Source organism: Rousettus aegyptiacus, unplaced genomic scaffold, assembly GCF_014176215.1.
Source record: "Rousettus aegyptiacus isolate mRouAeg1 unplaced genomic scaffold, mRouAeg1.p scaffold_m13_p_9, whole genome shotgun sequence".
In the NCBI taxonomy this organism is placed as follows: Eukaryota; Metazoa; Chordata; class Mammalia; order Chiroptera; family Pteropodidae; genus Rousettus; species Rousettus aegyptiacus.
This window is the reverse complement of record NW_023416312.1, coordinates 38108433-38125250: the sequence shown is the minus strand read 5'-3', so window position 1 is coordinate 38125250 and position 16818 is coordinate 38108433. Positions and strand designations below refer to the sequence as shown.

The 16818-nt window shown below is 41.0% G+C and overlaps 1 protein-coding gene across 10 annotated transcripts in view; it reads right to left on the bottom strand.

Annotated features, from left to right (window-relative positions):
* The window catches only part of ARHGEF9 (Cdc42 guanine nucleotide exchange factor 9), a 171189-nt gene that overhangs the window by 30131 nt on the left and 124240 nt on the right, over positions 1 to 16818 (bottom strand). For 9 of the 10 annotated variants that reach the window (XM_036226739.1, XM_016122604.1, XM_016122607.1 and 6 more), the window contains 2 exons: positions 13548 to 13677; positions 6604 to 6735 (listed from right to left, as the gene is read on the bottom strand). In XM_036226739.1, coding sequence (XP_036082632.1) covers positions 6604 to 6735; positions 13548 to 13677 — 262 coding nt within the window. The remainder of the gene's footprint in view (positions 1 to 6603; positions 6736 to 13547; positions 13678 to 16818) is intronic. The other variant, XM_036226737.1, reaches the window with a different exon arrangement.

Here is a 16818-nt window from a genome sequence, read left to right as displayed (position 1 = left end):
GGCATGTTCTGGCCAATTCTCTCTCCTCTCTGTTTGTATTTGGCCTTTAGATAATATGACAGAGTTAGAAATACTCACTAATTTGTATTAATATTATATGGTTATTTAAACCATTCCCATTTTACTGAATTGCCTGATATGCCTCAGTTCTCAGCTGCAGGCTACCTGCAAAGGATTCGCTTTGGCCACCTACATTCTCAATCCTAACTGTTCACACTACATGATAAACTGTAGTTTTTGGTAGTGCTGGGGAAGGCTGTCCTTAAGGATTCCTAAGACAGCTCTGACAATCTCAAAGTTTCAGGCTGGAAAATACAGATGTTGTTGAATTGCTTTGCAAAAAATAACCATCGCATTGTTCTTTTTCTTACATAATGACCATGCCCATAAATAGGCTATGAGTACAGATGAATTCTGATCTGTTGGATGCTCTTGGCATCAAATTCACAGGAGAGGAAATGGTCAGTTGTATAGAGTGGGCCTATGTTGCTCCAAGCCTATCTCAGAGCCAATGTTCCTTTTACCGGCTCAAAGTGGACAGGTTCAGTTCTGGTCAAAATAACAGGGCAGCTCTCATGCACTGAATTCCACAGCTTCTGGAATAGTTTGTGAGACATATACATAAAAAGTAGGTTCTGTCAGGCTAATCTAACTACAAAATCAGGACACACTGAGGAGAATGGATCGATGTAATCTAGTTTGAACTTGCAAAGGCTTGAAACTTGCCTTACTATACATAATACAAATACACATAGGCCTAGGAATCCAGGTCTGGACCGCACAACTAATAGGTGGGTGCCCACCAGGCTAGAACATAGACAGCCTCAACCTCCATTCCTAACTTCAGCTTGCAACTTCTTTTCCTTCTGAGTTGGTGTGGCACAATCATTATCTTTGAAAACCTTTACTAGTTTCCCAAAATGGAAAGGATGTATATAATCTTGGAGCTAAATTAAAAGCATCAACTGAACCTCCTATTGTTTCTTTAGGTATTTAAGGATAACAAGCAACTAAAGAAATTTCTGCCTCTGTGGCTGGGGAATAAGGCAAGAGGTGTGTAGTTAAAATTCTCCCTTTGCCTGCTCTTTTTGGCTCCCCAGAGGGCTAAATATGAGTTTTCAGGCACCAGATTAATCATAAAGCCAAGTACAATGATGTGATAGAAATGATTAAGAATGAGCTACTGTTTAGAAAATCTAATCGGAAAGGGTAGTTAAGGCCACAAAGCAACATGGAACAGTGAAAAGAGTGAGTTATACTCCAAAGCCCTGAGTTGAGTCCTAGCTCCTTAACCTACTAGTTGTGTAGTCTTAGGCATACCACTTAACCTTTCTGAGAAACAATTTTCTCATCTATGAAACTAGAAGTCATCCTCACCTTGTAAAATGGTTGTAAAGCTCAAATCTAAACATGCAGTTACCAGCTCATGAGGCCATCCTTATCTGACAGATATGATGCTGAGCTTTCTTGCTCCCAGAACAATGTTTTGTAGTGCTTTAAAACTCCTTTTGATAAATCTAAAAATCCAACTGTTTCCTTTAGTTCATTTAAACTATCCAAGTAAGCTAAATATAGTGACTGAAAATAAACGAAAGCAAAGGTAACTCTGAATATTTAAAAATTTACATAGATACTCCACTATCCCTAGAAATTCTTTCAGGGCAGGAATGGAGGTAGTGCCACCCACTCACCAAAATCACAGATCTATACTTAGGCTTGCATTAATATCTCTTTCCAGCCCCAACAATGCCTCCTATTCTAATACCTCCAGACTTTAAGGTCAAATTCACACATTCTTCCTCCCCAAAGAAGCCTTCCCTGACTGCATCCTCCAGGTCATCACTGTGGTTTCCCTTTTCTGAAGGCTAGCACTGACTATACACCCTTATACAACTGACACTTTGCCACCACACCACTGAGGTGCACAAGTTCTGTTTCACAGCTTTTAGTTTTGTCTACTCATTTACTCTGTCTCCAGTACAACACCTTCCTTGGTCTTGCCTCACTCAGGGGTTGTCCAGGGAAGAACAGCTGACAAAGCCTTAGAGGTTTCTCTGCTCAGCTTCTGTTCCTGGAAAGGATATGAAGCTCTATGAGCCCTGGTAACCTCTTGGTCCTATTGAGACTAGGCTACCTACATGCCACTTGTTAGTGGTGGACTAAGTGCTTTCATAAAGATATGGTGAGTAAGTGCTATCTGGGTTGTCAAAAGTTCCTAAATGAGGTTGTTTCTATTAGTATGCCAGTCTTCCTCCTTTTCCCTTCCACTCATCAGAGATGGAGGATATTGAGTTCTAGTACTTCTCCAGGAGGGCCCTATTGGTCTGAAGATAAGCACCCTGGTCCTAGCCACGGCTCCAGCAAAGAGCTTACCCCCTGTCTCACATCATATAATTGAAACATCTGGGAGCTGTTTGAATTTGGCTTCATTGGATGTTCATGGGGGTTTAGTAAGATACTGCAGGACATCTTGCCCAAATGACAGATGCTGCAGTCTCAGGAATCCAGCTGTTCATTATTGTACTCTGCCTCACTTGCTTGTCAATAAGGTGCTCCCTACCTCTTTAGAGGGGGCCCTGGTTACTATCCAAGGGTCACCCTGTTTTATCTCCAGATCCTGTGGAAGACACATGGGGCTAGGACTGGATTTATCTTTCTCATTATTGTATTCCAGCATCTAGAGTATATACTTAATAATAACAAAATAATAACAACAGTGCAACAGTAAACACTTGAACAACATAAATTATGTGTCAGCCATTATTCTAAATGTTTTGCATTTCACCCCGGCTTTATCGAGGTATAATTGATGAATAAAGATTGCATATATTTAAGATGTACAATGTGACATTTTGATATACATATGCATTGTGAAATGATTATCACAATCAAGCTAATTAACATATCAATCACTTCAGTTTGTTTTCTTGTGATGAGAAAACTTAAGATGTACTCTTAGCAAATTTCAATTATACAACACAGTATCACTAACTATAGTCACCATACTGTACATTAGTTCTCCAGAACTTATTCATCTTGTATAACTAAAAGTTTTTATACTTTGATCAACATCTCCTTATTTCTTCCACCCCCACCAGCCCCTGGCAATCACGATTTTACTCTCTGGCTTTATAAGTTAAACTATTTTAGATTCCACATATAAATGAGATCATATAAGATTTATCTTTCTCTTCAGGTCTTATTTTATTTAGCATATTGCCTCCAGTTTCATCCATATTGTCGCAAATGGCAAGAGTTTCTTTTTTTTAAGGCTGGATAATATTCAATTGTGTATGTATCACATGTTCTTTATATATTCATCCTTCAATGGCTAAATGCTTTGCATTTATTAACTTAGATAATCCTCACAACAATTCTACAAGGTAGGTACTGTTATAATCCCATTTTATGAGGAAGTGTACAAAGAGCAGTTAAGAAATTTGTCCAGGAATAAAAGATATAAAATAGCAGAGCTGGGTTTGAGTCCAGGCTATCTGGCTTAAGAATTTGTGCTTGTTTAACCTTCTATACACAGAAATTTGCTGAATAAATGTTTAGTAACACTGAGTATATAGTAATAACATCAATGGCTAGCGTTTACTAAGTACTTACTATGTGCCAGGCACTGCAACTGCATTGTCTCATTTAACCCTCGCAACTTCCCTTCCATGGAGACACAATTATGATTCTTATTTTGTAAATGAGGGGATAATAATAGGCAGAGAGAATCTGTCTAAGGTCATGCAAGGCAGCTCATGAGGAAAAGAAAATTGGTGCCCTCTTGTCTAGTCCTACAATCCATGCTCTTAATGCTATACTTCACTGTTTCCCACTAACTCACGTGGTTATTCTCAAAGCCTTCTGAGATAAATTCTATCATTAGCCTGATTTGACATTCAGGAAAAATAAAGACAAAGTTAAAGAACTGCCCAAAGTAGGGAAAATTAGTGAGACAGTAGAGTCTAGGACCTAGGTGTTCTGGTTTCAAATCCTCATGTTCTTTCTGCTTTATCCCCATCGCTGTTGCTATTTTCACCTTCCTAGTTGTTCTCAAATGGCTGATCCTCCAAGTTTCACTAGTCATTGCAAGAAGAAATGACCAAATGCAGAAAATTCCTTGAACAGAAGAAGTCCCCTCTCTAGCATCTTTATACTCTGTTTAGTTCTGATCCTCCCAGAATACGATGAAAGCAACAAAAATACTAAAGAGTGATGAATGACACAGGGTATATTAGAGCATGTCCAGACTGGCATAAATGAAGATAGAACATAAAGGGAAAAGGTTGTTTGGGGCAACTGCAGGGCTGTAGGAGAATTAGTGGATGAATAGCTGAGAAGAGGAGCAAGGGTTTCTCCTCTCCTTCCTAGTAAAAAGTGGAAGGGAAAACATGATAAAAAGGGGCAAAATAATTTCCAGCATTATCATCTGAGAATAAAATAACAAAACACATACATGAGTAAAATAATAGGGCAATGTGATGCAGAGGAGTAGAGACAGCCATCATAGAGGACAATAAGAAAGAGAACAAAGAGTCTTATCTAGATTTTTCAAAAGAAAAGTGACAAGGAAATAGGGAAGACAGCAAAAGTTGAAGAAAGTATCACAAATTAGAAGCCACTGGTATTGTCATACCTACTATAATGGACATTTAAAAGAATCTTCATATATACGTATAAATACACACATATATACATATATACACATATATACACACACCATACATCTATATACACATACATACATACATACATACATACATACATACATACATACATATGTATATGCACACTCTGAAACAAATCACAATTTTTTCAAGCTGTTTTAAGTGGCTTGGGCAATTTCAACTTCCAGTGTACAAAATGGGGAAGTTCTTGTATAAGTAACTGGGAATTAAGAGAATCTTAAGAACTGGATGGGAACTCAGTGATTGGGCCAAATGATTTCAGACAGAGATCAGACAGGTTGCAATCTCTCCTATACCATGACTACCCATTCTTCTTTAATCATCGGCTCCTACTAGCTGCTCTATATTTGACTCGTAATTTTGGTCTTCTGCTGCCCCTTTGCTCCTAAACCAAGTTCCCTGTTAATCTTGTTTTTTCCCCTTTATTCTTAGCCTTTGCCTTGCAGATGCCCAAATTAACAGGGCCTGAGTGGTAGGAGACCCTAAAATCCAGTGTCCTAATTATTTTGCTATATCTCTCTCTGACTGCTTAACATGCTCTGAGAGTACACATGCCTATTGATGACACAGCTGATATGCTGAGATAACCTTGGCTATCTAAATTAACCCTTAAAAACCCTGTCTCCTGATTTGATAGAAGTCCTAGGAAGAGTTAGGGAGAGCTAAAAGAAGCTTGGGTGTTTGGCCAAGTTCCAGAATCATAAAAATTCTCTCTTCCAGGGCCAGCTCCCAACCAAGGTAGTTTTTGTACCCATTAACTAACCAGCTATTGGTTCCAGAGCTGGCATACAAAGCTTATCCTAACACTGAGACATTTTCACTCAAAGCTCTATTTGTTCTCTCAAACCACTGTCAAAAGTAAATGGACAAAGATTTAATGCAAGATGTGGTACACACAGGGAATAGGAGGCTTAAAAACAAATGTGAGATTCATGTTCCAGGATGGGGAAAAAATAATAGTGTTTAATCAAGTGTTTCATGACTCATCATTCCTCTTCAGATGCATTTAGTACTGGATGAGGGAAAGAACAAAGAGACTGGATGATGGAGAAAGAGCCAAGGGTAGGATAGTGAATTTGGAAAGTCACTTTAAGCGTTCTTTGGTTTTTCCCTTTTTTACTTTCCCTGGTCCCAAATTCTTCCCAACTCTACTCCCTGAATCCAAAAGTGGTCTGAATTCCCTATCTTGAGCAGGAGGTGAAGAGAACAGTATCCTATCAGGAGGGATCAGTCTGGGAACATATGCCGCCCTCTTACCTGCCAAGGATAAGAGATCAAGCAATAAACACTAACGCTAATTCAGTCAGGGGTCAAAAGGAGCAAGACCTCTTCTCAAATGTATTACAGAGAACAGAGGATGGAGAAGAGCATAGTTGAGATTTGCAGGGAAGTGACACACCTTTTGTAGAAAATGGGTAAGGGCACAGGGGAAATGACTACACTACAAAAGTACCTACCTGTCAGGGAAAGGTAGGAGGCCCCTTGTTGGTTCTTAGGGCAGTGAGGGGCCAGGTGACCAGAGCCATCAGAGTGACAATGGGAGGCAAGTACTCAGAGAAGCCACTGTTCACCAACTGGGATAGAAATATTTAATATTTTTAACTGGTGTAAATCAGTAGGCTATCAGTTCTTGGTGGAAGAGAGTGAGAAGGATCGCTATGAAGGGCAGGAGGGTAAATATTTTTAAAAAGATACTAAGATAAAATGTATCGACTTCAGAGTTTTACTGCTCATAAGCCAACTCTGCCTATGATATTCATGTCATACCAGTGGTCCTGATATAGAATTTCTGTCAATCTCCTGTTTTTCACCCATCAGGTTTAGTCTACTTCATTGGGAGCTGTAGATGATGAAAGAAAGAGGGACTGGTGCCCCCTGAAGTGTTCATATCCCTCAGGGGAGAAGACGGTGGAATTACCTTCTTGCAGAGGACCATCTGGTGGTCAAACAGGAAGAAGACCCGCTGTTGGTTGCGGCCATAGGGCTGGTAGATCCAGGCCATCTCCCCAGTGTAGATCAGCTCCGAGCTCCTGTCTAGGATGTCCTCGCCCTGGGAAGGACATGTGACAGTGAGAAGCATCCAGGCAGGAGGGATGGACTCATCACTTGCCTGGAGGCACATAAGGCTGGGCATAGTCCGGGAAGGAGGAGGAAGGAAAGGACTTATGGGTAAGGAGAGATGAACGGAGGTACCCCTGGGAATCCTTAAAAGGCTCTATGAGCTGGAAAGACTCATTACCTTGTTTACTCTGAGGTCAAATGAGCCCTACCATCAAGGATTGCTATAGACAGTTACCCTGGCCCTTGGGGTACCAGCTGTCATGGGGTTCATTCTCTCATTCTCCTTCTTTTTCTCTATGACTCTCTCTCTCTCTCTCTCTCTCTCTCTCTCTCTCTCTCTCTCTCTCTCTCTCTCTCTCTCTCTCTCTCCCAGTATGTTATCCTAGTGCTAGTCTTTTAAACTATTTCCTGTGCCTGAAGAATAAGCCTGAAAAGGTGGTAGAAATCTCTCTATTTCCCAGATGAGAAAAAGTAGACAGGAGAGGGTGAGAAGGAGATGATAATAGAGGGAAAAAGAATTCTGTCATCCCCTTAAAATATTTTTTCTTCTCCTCTGAGTTAATTAAAAGCTATTAATAAAACAAGAAGCTTCACTACAACATGCTTCCTTGGATTGTTAGCTAGAGAGCCTGAAACCACTTCTCCTTGCTTTGTAGAGTCGAACACACAAAAAAGCACCAAGACACCTGATTCCTAACTCATTCAATTCTAAAGAGTTTCCAATGGTCCCTTCTTTATGGTAATTCTGATAGGACAGAAGTATGTGGGGGTGTCTGTCAGATGCCAAGCTAGACTTGGCACCTTTTCTCAATGAGCTTACTGTCAGTGGTGGAGACTAATACAGGTGTGCTCAAACCTCATTGAACACAAGGCAAACCATACCAAGGCCATGGACACAGGGGTGTGTGTTCCAGGACCTATGTGAAGATGGGAACAAAAGAGCAGTGGCCCAGGACTCAGGAGAATTAATACTTACTAAGCACCTATATTGGTCAGACACTGTGTTACGTACTTCCATCCTATCTCTTCTGAGCCTCACGACTGCCCTGGAAGGTATATATTTTTGCTCTTAGAGTCCAAGGTATAGAGAGGTCAAATAATCAGCTGAGGTCACCCAGCTAGTTAGCTAGAGATCCACAACCCAGACCCAATTCTGTAGCTCCATAGAATATGAGTCTTGCTACTACATTATGCTGTCTCTAGGCCAAATATTACTGGAGGATCAGTCCCTTTCTTTCTCTGGGTATCAGTTTTTCCAGCTGTTAAATAAAGTGTATGAGGATGATATATACTGTTTTAGCTTTGATACACTGATGCTAAAAATCTCAATCTTGCACCCAAAATCATAAAGTCAAGGTTAGAAATAGAGGCACCTGCATCTCCCCAGAAATAATCAGAGGTAAACATCCTACGTAAAGCTGTGGGCCAAAGAGAGGGGTAGCTAGAAATGATATTCTCTTCTCTAGTAAAAAGGATGGGAAGGAAAAGGGTACCTTGGGAAAAAATATTTTCTAATAATACAACCTCAGAAAGAAAGCTAAGAGATACTACTGTAACTCCAGACTCCACCTCAGGGATATCTTGGAACTTTAGATAAACATTCCTCCTTGAGGGGCCCACATACTAGCACAGAACTTCTGGAGGCCCAGGGCTGGGAGAAGAAGCCCTTAGAATAAGGTTGCTGTGTAGAGCTTTCCTCTTGGGAGGAATGGAAAGGTGAGAGCAGTATCAGTATGTTGTGTCCCACCCTGAGGTAGGCCAGAAAGATGTTCCACTGTCCATTCTGAACAAATATGAAGTGAAATAAAACTATAAAGAGGGGAGATACAAATGCCATAGAAATATGGCTAAGATTAGTTGGAGAGGCACCACTTGCTAAACTGAGAATGAACAGACAGAAGTATTATTCAGTGTGATATGGTACACCCATTGCACCAGCCAAGAGTAGCCAAATTCTATTTTAAGTATCTTTGCCACAAGTAACTCCATCAAGTAAAACAAACAAACAAAAACTTGAAAAAATGCATCCCCTATGCTCACCAAGCTGGCTAATGATTGATGTCAGGCAGCTCACACAGCTTCTCTGTTTCTTAGTTTCTTCATCTTTAAACTGAGGATAAAAGCAGCACCAACCTCATTTGGCTATTGTAAAGATTATATAAATTAACACATATAAAGTGCTTAGAAAAATGTACATCACACTGCAAACTCTACATAAGTGATAGGTAGTATCTTGACTATTACTTTGTACCCTATATCCTGTGCTACATATTCCTGTTTATACTCACAATAACACAATAGGGAATGTACTGTTATTACTACCAAAACCAAGGTCAGAGAAATTGGAAGTAATTGTCTCAAAGTGGCTGAATCCAGGCCAAACTCTCTCCCAAATTCATGCTCTAAACCACCAAACCACAGTAGAATGATGATCCCTTAATACAGCAACCAGCTGACTTGGAAAATTTCTGAAGGGAGGATCTGAGAAGGCTTGGGTTCTGGACCCACTGCTGCTATCATCTTACTCCGTGCCCATGGGAGATAGCTGAACCACTTTCAATCTGATTCTTTATATGGACAATGGGGATAATACAACGGTTCCTCTTTGGCTTACCTCATATGGCTGATTGAGAGAATGAAATCAGTTTACGTGAAGGAAAAAGTCTTCTCAGAGTTCAGAGCTCTCACCCTTTGCCTCCTCTGTTCCACTTGCACCACATGTTTCTTTGCCTTGTCCCAAAAAGTACAATCCCTTCTCACTAACCTCTCCACATGGGCCTTCTGTTCTCTTTTCTTTCAGCATTTTGCCCGCACTGTTCCCTCTGCCTGGAATATTTTTGCCACCACTAGATAGATAGGCAAGACCACAATTCATTCATCTCAAAATCCCTATATCCAACACCCCATTCTGATTACAGGCTGATTATCTGATGTGTGGTTGTGGCCTGAGCAGATTCAGAGAAAAAAAGAACAATGGAAATGCCATCTTTTTCATACAGTTTATTTTCAATGCTGCTTACTGACAGGAGGGCAAAAAAAATAATAAATCCATCCAGCTCCACATTTGATCTCCTAGTCCCTTGAGCATACTTCATTAAGCCACCTTAGCCTTTAAATAGATTCTTTTGCTCCCTCCATCATGTTGGGTTTTTGTGTATCCTCCAACTTCTTTGGATTAAATCATCCAATGGAAAAGTGGAACAGGCCCTTAGGTATTACACAACCAGGTTGAGGGGAGGGGTGCCATGAGGAGGAAATCATAATCACACACAATCGAGTTCCTAAAGAAGAACATCTGGTAAAATCCTGGTAAAAATCTTGAGAAAAAAAGATTAAAAAGAATCTGTCAAATATATCTAATGAGTGTAAAAGGGTGACAAAGTGACAGCTCATCCGAACATCAGTATCAGAGAAATTAGAAATGGAAATTCCACAGCATTTTGTCCTGAGGAACAGGTTCTTATCCATACTCTTCTCTTAAACTGCTCTAAGGTATTATTACTTAGAGGTATAGGTGACACTTACTCATCCATTTATTTTTCAGGAGTCCTGTGGGGTGGGACAGAGCAGAAGGTAGAGGTACTTCATGAACTCTAGTCCCTATAGGCTGAAAGGAAGCAGGGATGGTAACTGTAGTTGGGCAAAATGACCCAGAACGTTCATGGAATAAGTTGAGGGAAAGTCAAGTCTGGATATAATACAAGACCTCCTGCTCTCTAGCCAGGTGCTCTTATTTATTGAGCAGGCACCAATAGTCTATGTGCCACCAAACCTCTACTCTCTTTCCTAATTCCTCTGAGTGAGATTAAGCTTTGTAGGTTTCCCCTATGACTCCTCTTTTTGATTGGATAAATTAAGCTGAAATTATTATGTGGATGTTTTTGACAGCCACCCTGTTTGTTCAAGCATGTGGAGGATGCAAGGGAGTGGCAGAGACAGCAAAGTACTGCTTCATTTTCTTGATTTACAAGGGTTGTCCACAGCAGCTCTCAGCAAGCTTGACAGGATCTTTCTCTGCCTGGTCAATTTCTTGGGCAGTTGGAACATACAAAGAGCCTATACCAGGGAACCAACGAGGTTGGGACACCTATGCCAAGAACCAGTAAGTCATGGAGTAGAGGCATGTTCTATTGCTTTCTGGGGAAGAACCCTGACCAGAGCACTCATGTACCTTTAGCCTTACTAGGATTTGGATATTCTCCCAAAGGCAGTCTTACTGTCTCACTAAGATAAGGACCCTTTATAGCAAAAACAAGTCCCTGCAGTAGTATCACAAAGGAAAGCAATTGGGCTGCAGGATGAAGAAGGTTGGAAGACTATGTAGTTCATTGGTGAAAAGAGCACCACACAGGAAATCTGGAGACAATACTAGAATTTTAATTTTGTCACAGATTTGCTTTGTGGCCTTAGTCAGGGATAGGCTTCTATTCTATGACTTCCACCATCATCACAAAGTTTGCATGTGTGTGCACACACACGCGCATGAACCTGGACAGGGTTGTTGTTGGGCGGGGCAGGGGGGGATGGTTTTCTAATTGTTTTGGTGAACCTGACATTCTAGAACTCTTTAATAATAGAAGTGGCAAACATTACAGCCTCTTTAGACCTAGGCTTCTGGAATGCACCCATTAGGCCTTGCCTTCCTAGAAGGCAACTCCTCTGGAGTTGACATGTTCCACAGTGATCCCAGAGTCTGAAAAGGGAACCGTGAGGATTTTTTTCTGCTTACTAACGTAGATGAAGACTGACTTCACCAAGCAGGAGGGTGCCAGGGAGGTGTGGGCTTGAATGAGATTACAGCAGTGGTCCCCAACTTTTTTGGCACCAGGGACCAATGACCTTACGAGAATCTAATGCCTGATGATCTGAGATGGAGCTGAGGTGGTGATGCTAGCACTGGGGAGTGACTGCAAATACAGATGAAGCACTCACCTCCTGCTATATGGCCCTGTTCCTAACAGGTCACGGACCAGTACCAGTCTGTGGCCTGGGAGTTTGGGACCCCTGGATTACAGAACCAAGCAATAATGATAATGAAGTAGGCAGAGATCAAGTGTTCTCTTATCAATTCTGGCTCAGAATTACCCTTTTGTTTTCCACCCTTCACCCCTAGACAAAAACACATGAAATTCCTCCTGAGATGCAGATTCATTAAACTATAGCTCACTGCCTTTGAGTTTGGTGTTAATCAAGCTCCCCAGATATGCCAAGGAATTTCAAGCTATTCTTGGTCCTCAATGACCCTAGCTACAGGGATGGAGGCCCAGAGCACATGAAAGAATTAGATCTTCTAGGCTTTGGGAAAAGGAAAGATGTTCCAGGGAATAGGAAGATGAATGCTCCTGGGAATCTCTTCTCATAGAGAACTCTACCAGGATAGAGTAAAAGAAGCCTGCTAACCAGCCACAATTCTGTAGTTCCTTAGAGTTGATGGGCTTGTTAGAGGCATTTTGTCTATTCATCTCCCTCTGATCAGGCAACTAGGTAAAGCAAACCGGACACAAAGAAAGGAGAATCCATGATTTGCTAATAAGTCTGGGTCAGTGCTGGCTTCCTCTTAAGTCCAAGAGGATCTCTTTACACAGATGCATTCTTTTCTCTGCATCTCAAAGAACCTCTGCTGTTTTCTACTCTGTATATGGACATTATCCTTCAAATAAAACTCAAAAATATTCCAGCTGTTCAGGATTGTGGTCTTTTCTGGCTATCTACATTAAGGAGGACTGTGTTTAAGTAGCTATTTGTAAGACTGATGAATAATTCCCTTGGAATGTACTAAATTGCTTGAAATATTAGAGAAATACTACCATTCAAGTCATGAGAAATGGTACCTGAGTTGAGACCAGTAGACTGAGGAGCTGGTTCAACTTCTATGCTGTGACCATGAGGCTTAAGATTGCTGCCACTTCCCTGGTAGCACGTCTAGCCTCTCTCATTTTGGTTATGTTAGCTTGTGGATTGTCAGAGACCACAACTTGGGAATGAAAGGTAAATGTGAAACATTATTACTCTTGGTTCTCTTGGTGGGCACAGGGCAAAAAACACTAAATAGCATAGTCAACACACTGGTATCTGCAAACCCTTATCATTCACACCTATTTCTATTGAACAGAAACATCAGGAACCTCAAACAGAGGCAAACATCTCCATTTATTTGTTAGGTTGTGTATATCCTATAAGTGAGCACCTAGGAAGAGGAGGCTTTAGTGACTTCAGCCACTGAAGACTTTCTGAGTTCAGAGAAGTTGGGGCTATTTCCAATGGACTAGAGGGCTGTCAGAGATTACTTTTATAAGCAGATGATAAAAACACAAATTTTGGTATGTCAGTTTGGCAGAGATGATGATCATGGCCTGAAGTGTGCAGGCTTAGGTAGACCTAGTAGATGTGGCAGGGTGAGGTGATCCCACCAAGAGGTAAAAAAGTGTTGGCTGGCCTGTACCAGAGAATAAACCTTGTTTGGGAGTGAATTAGCACATAGTACTCCTTATCTGGTAGTAATGAAATTCTAGGACTTGAAAGAGTTCTCACAGGCTACTAAGTGAACCCAATTGTTTCCTGGCAATACCCAAAAAGATGAACCTTTCCTTTCTTAAATAAGTATTGCCACAAAGATTTCTCTAACCTTCTCTGAAAGCCATTCAAGTACACACCTCTTATTAGCAGGAAGTTTTGCCTGGCTCTAATCTAAATTCTTCCTGCTGCTCTTCAAATATAACTCCTCTTTGCCCATTCTTGACTATGGGAAGTTCTAGCTAAGCTATTCAGACTCCCCAATGTCCGTGTTGGTAAAGAGCCTACCTCCCAGTCTAGGACAGAGGCCTGCCACTGGGCAATCTTGTCGATATTCTCCAAACGCCGCTTGCGTTCATTGATCTGCTGAGTCACATTTCTCATGACTGCCAGAGCAGCTGCCACATACCTGTAGTCACTGTAAAGACATAAAAGTACAAGATGAATGAATCAATATGCCAGAGAATCTCCTTTTCCTAGTTACTATAAGAGAACCCTGACTTTTAGATAGAACCCATGCCATATGGAGTAAAAGACTACATTATTTATCCTTTTTTACAGTAAGGAGTAACTATGTCACTAAATTATGTCCAGTGATATGTAAATAAAAGTGTTAGGCAGAACTTTTGAGAAATTTCTTTTAAGGAAAACAGCATGGCCTTCTTTTGCCCTTATTCAATCCTGATGCTTGGAATGTTGGTGTGATGGATGAAACTCTAGCAGCTATCTTGTATCATAAGGATAAGGCCCATATTCTTAGGGATAGGATAATAGAAAGTAAGGGGTCCAAGTCTTTGATGAGCATGGAGCTACCATGACAGCCATAGAATGCTTCACTACAAACTTAATTTACATAAAAGAAAAATAGACCCCTATCTTTTTTACACCATTACTTTTATGTCCTATCCAATACAATGAGCCAAGAACTAAGAAGGGAGCTACACACATGGCATGGTCCCCACAACTTTGCCATTTCTTCTATTACCTATTTCTAGGGAGTTCTGCCCAATCACAGTAAAATAATATCCACATATTTTCTCTTATACAATATAGAGATAGGATGTGGCATAGTGGTTAGAACAGAGTCTGGAGCCCAGTTTTTCAACTCAAACCCTAGTTTTATCAATGACTAGTGGTGAGTCCTTTGGAAAGTCTCGTTCACCCTCTCAGTGGCTTAGTTTCCTCAGTTTCCCATAAAATGGGGAGAATTGCAGTAGGATTTGTTGAGGGTTTAATCATCCATATAGACTATTTTACTATTGGCTTACAGTAAATGTTAACATTATTATTAATACAAATCAAACATTTCTCTAGTATAGATTTCACAGGGATTGCCTTTTAAAACCTGGTCCCAGAAGTGCAACCCTAGGCACAGCTTCCTAGGACTATGGATGGCCCATTTGTTGGTTACACTACCCTGCACAGTTTTCTGTGCTTGTCTAATCATATTTCCATTGAGTGGCTCCTGTTAAAGGAAGATTGAAAGTAAGATCCCACACATTTAGTGGAGCTACAATAAATTGAGAAGGCAGAAGGATGCATTCAGTCTTAACTAGCCTTTCCTTAAAGAAGCTGAAGATGGTTGTTGTTACTAACCTGTTCGCTGTCCCGGCACCAATTAGAAAGAAGAGAGGGTAAAATAAAGATTCCCAGTAACTGTCTTTCCCCCCCGTCCAATATTTTGAAATGTGGGGTAATAGACCAAACAGAGGCACAGGGGAGGAAGTTCTAACTGTCAGGGCAGATGTCATGTAGCACTGCATCTTAGCTGGTCTTACTAGCTCCAGTCTGTTTTCTGCATGCCTACCAGATCAGAGTCTTCAAATACTATTGCATTTTATCACCTCCAGTGACAGGATGCTTACTAAACCTCCTAACCAGTCTTCTCTGTCTCAAGACAATTCCATTTAAAAAAAGACTCTTCTTTATCCTGAGCCTTTATGAATGTTAGCTATTACCAGTTTTTCTTCTGGACCCCGCTGCTGACTCATAGTGAACGTATGGTTGACTAATGCTTCCTAGGTCTCTTTAAAATGTGCTCTCAGGAAGCTGCATCTATCTCAGTCTGTATTTCAACTGTTGATTTCTTAGATAGAACTACAAAACTTTACAGTCGTTAATGTTACATTTCAGTTACCTGCACTAGCATATGGGGGAGCTATTGGGCTCTGTAATATTATCAGTTTCTCTCTAGCATTACTGAGCCTGCCATTTAGAAGCAGGTGATAACAGAAGAGGTGGTGTAGAAGCTGCTGACATAAATGAGTACGCCTATACTTTGGGTCCAATTTCTGTCTCTGTCTCCTATACCATTACTCTCTCTGATTTGAGGGTATCAGGAAAATGCCTTTAAAGAACTTTCTGGGAGGTCAAGCATAGAGCTACGCTGTCCAATATGGTAGCCACTAGCCACATTAAATTAAAATGAAATAAAGTTAAAAAATTTAGTTCCTTAGTTGCACCAGCTACATTTCTCAGTACTCAGTACTCAAATATATGGCTAGTGGCTACTATATTGGACAGCACAAATATAGAACCTTTACATCACTGTAGAGAATTCTATTGGACAGCACTGGCATGAGAATGTTTATTACCTAATGCCTGACTCAGCCATGGATTCATCACCACTACTCTTCCATAATGTCAGTCTACCCTTGCCATTTTTAGTTGGATGCCTTTCTCACAATGGTTAGAGAGGGGAATGTCCCCATTTCTAATCTGCTCCCACTAGCTTCAGGAGTGGGTAAGAGAAGTGAATAGCTGTGGTATAGCCTGAACCTTGCTCACAGCCCCTGGGTCTCCAAATAAGGTCTAGGTCCAGCCCTCTAATAAGGAGACTTACTGAACCAAGATTGCATTATTCCAGACATGTCAACTAAACTCTCTCTTGCACACAATCTTCATTCTTGTCAGCTTAAGGAAGGTTGAGGGGTGGAGGAGACATGCCACCTTTTGTAAATAAAGGTAGTATTATTCTCCATCTATGACTCTCCATCCATCTAATCTTTTAACTCAGAGGCCATTCTAACTGCCTGCATTTCAGATCTACCTATCTGAACATCCATCTGACTAGACCTTTACGTTGCAAGCAACCTTCAAATCCAAGCTACTCTGACACACATTACAGGAGGATTCGTTTTGATTCACCTTCCTGAAACCTACCAAAGGGGTGGGCTATGGTCTGGGGGTAGTGCTGCGCCCAACAGGTCTTGCTGAAGGATGATAGGGATTGATGTAGCCTGCTACTGCCTGAGCTATTCTCTCAACACTCTTGAGCCCGGGAGGTAGGAGATGGGGAAGAAGTCCTTGAGGCAGGGGTTCCTGTCACAAGGTGAAAGAGCACAGGAATGGCAAATACCAAGCAGATGCCCTATCTTACTGGCTCCCACTAAACCCAAAAAGGCCCTAGGGTGCTCTGACCTAAGAAACTAAAACAGCTTTTGGTTATACTTTAAAGACAGTCTTTCTGCGCTCTTAAAAGCCCAGTAAAAGCACTTATGCAATATATAATTTACTTAGTCAATAACATCAGTCCCCAAGTATGATTTTAAGAGCCTCC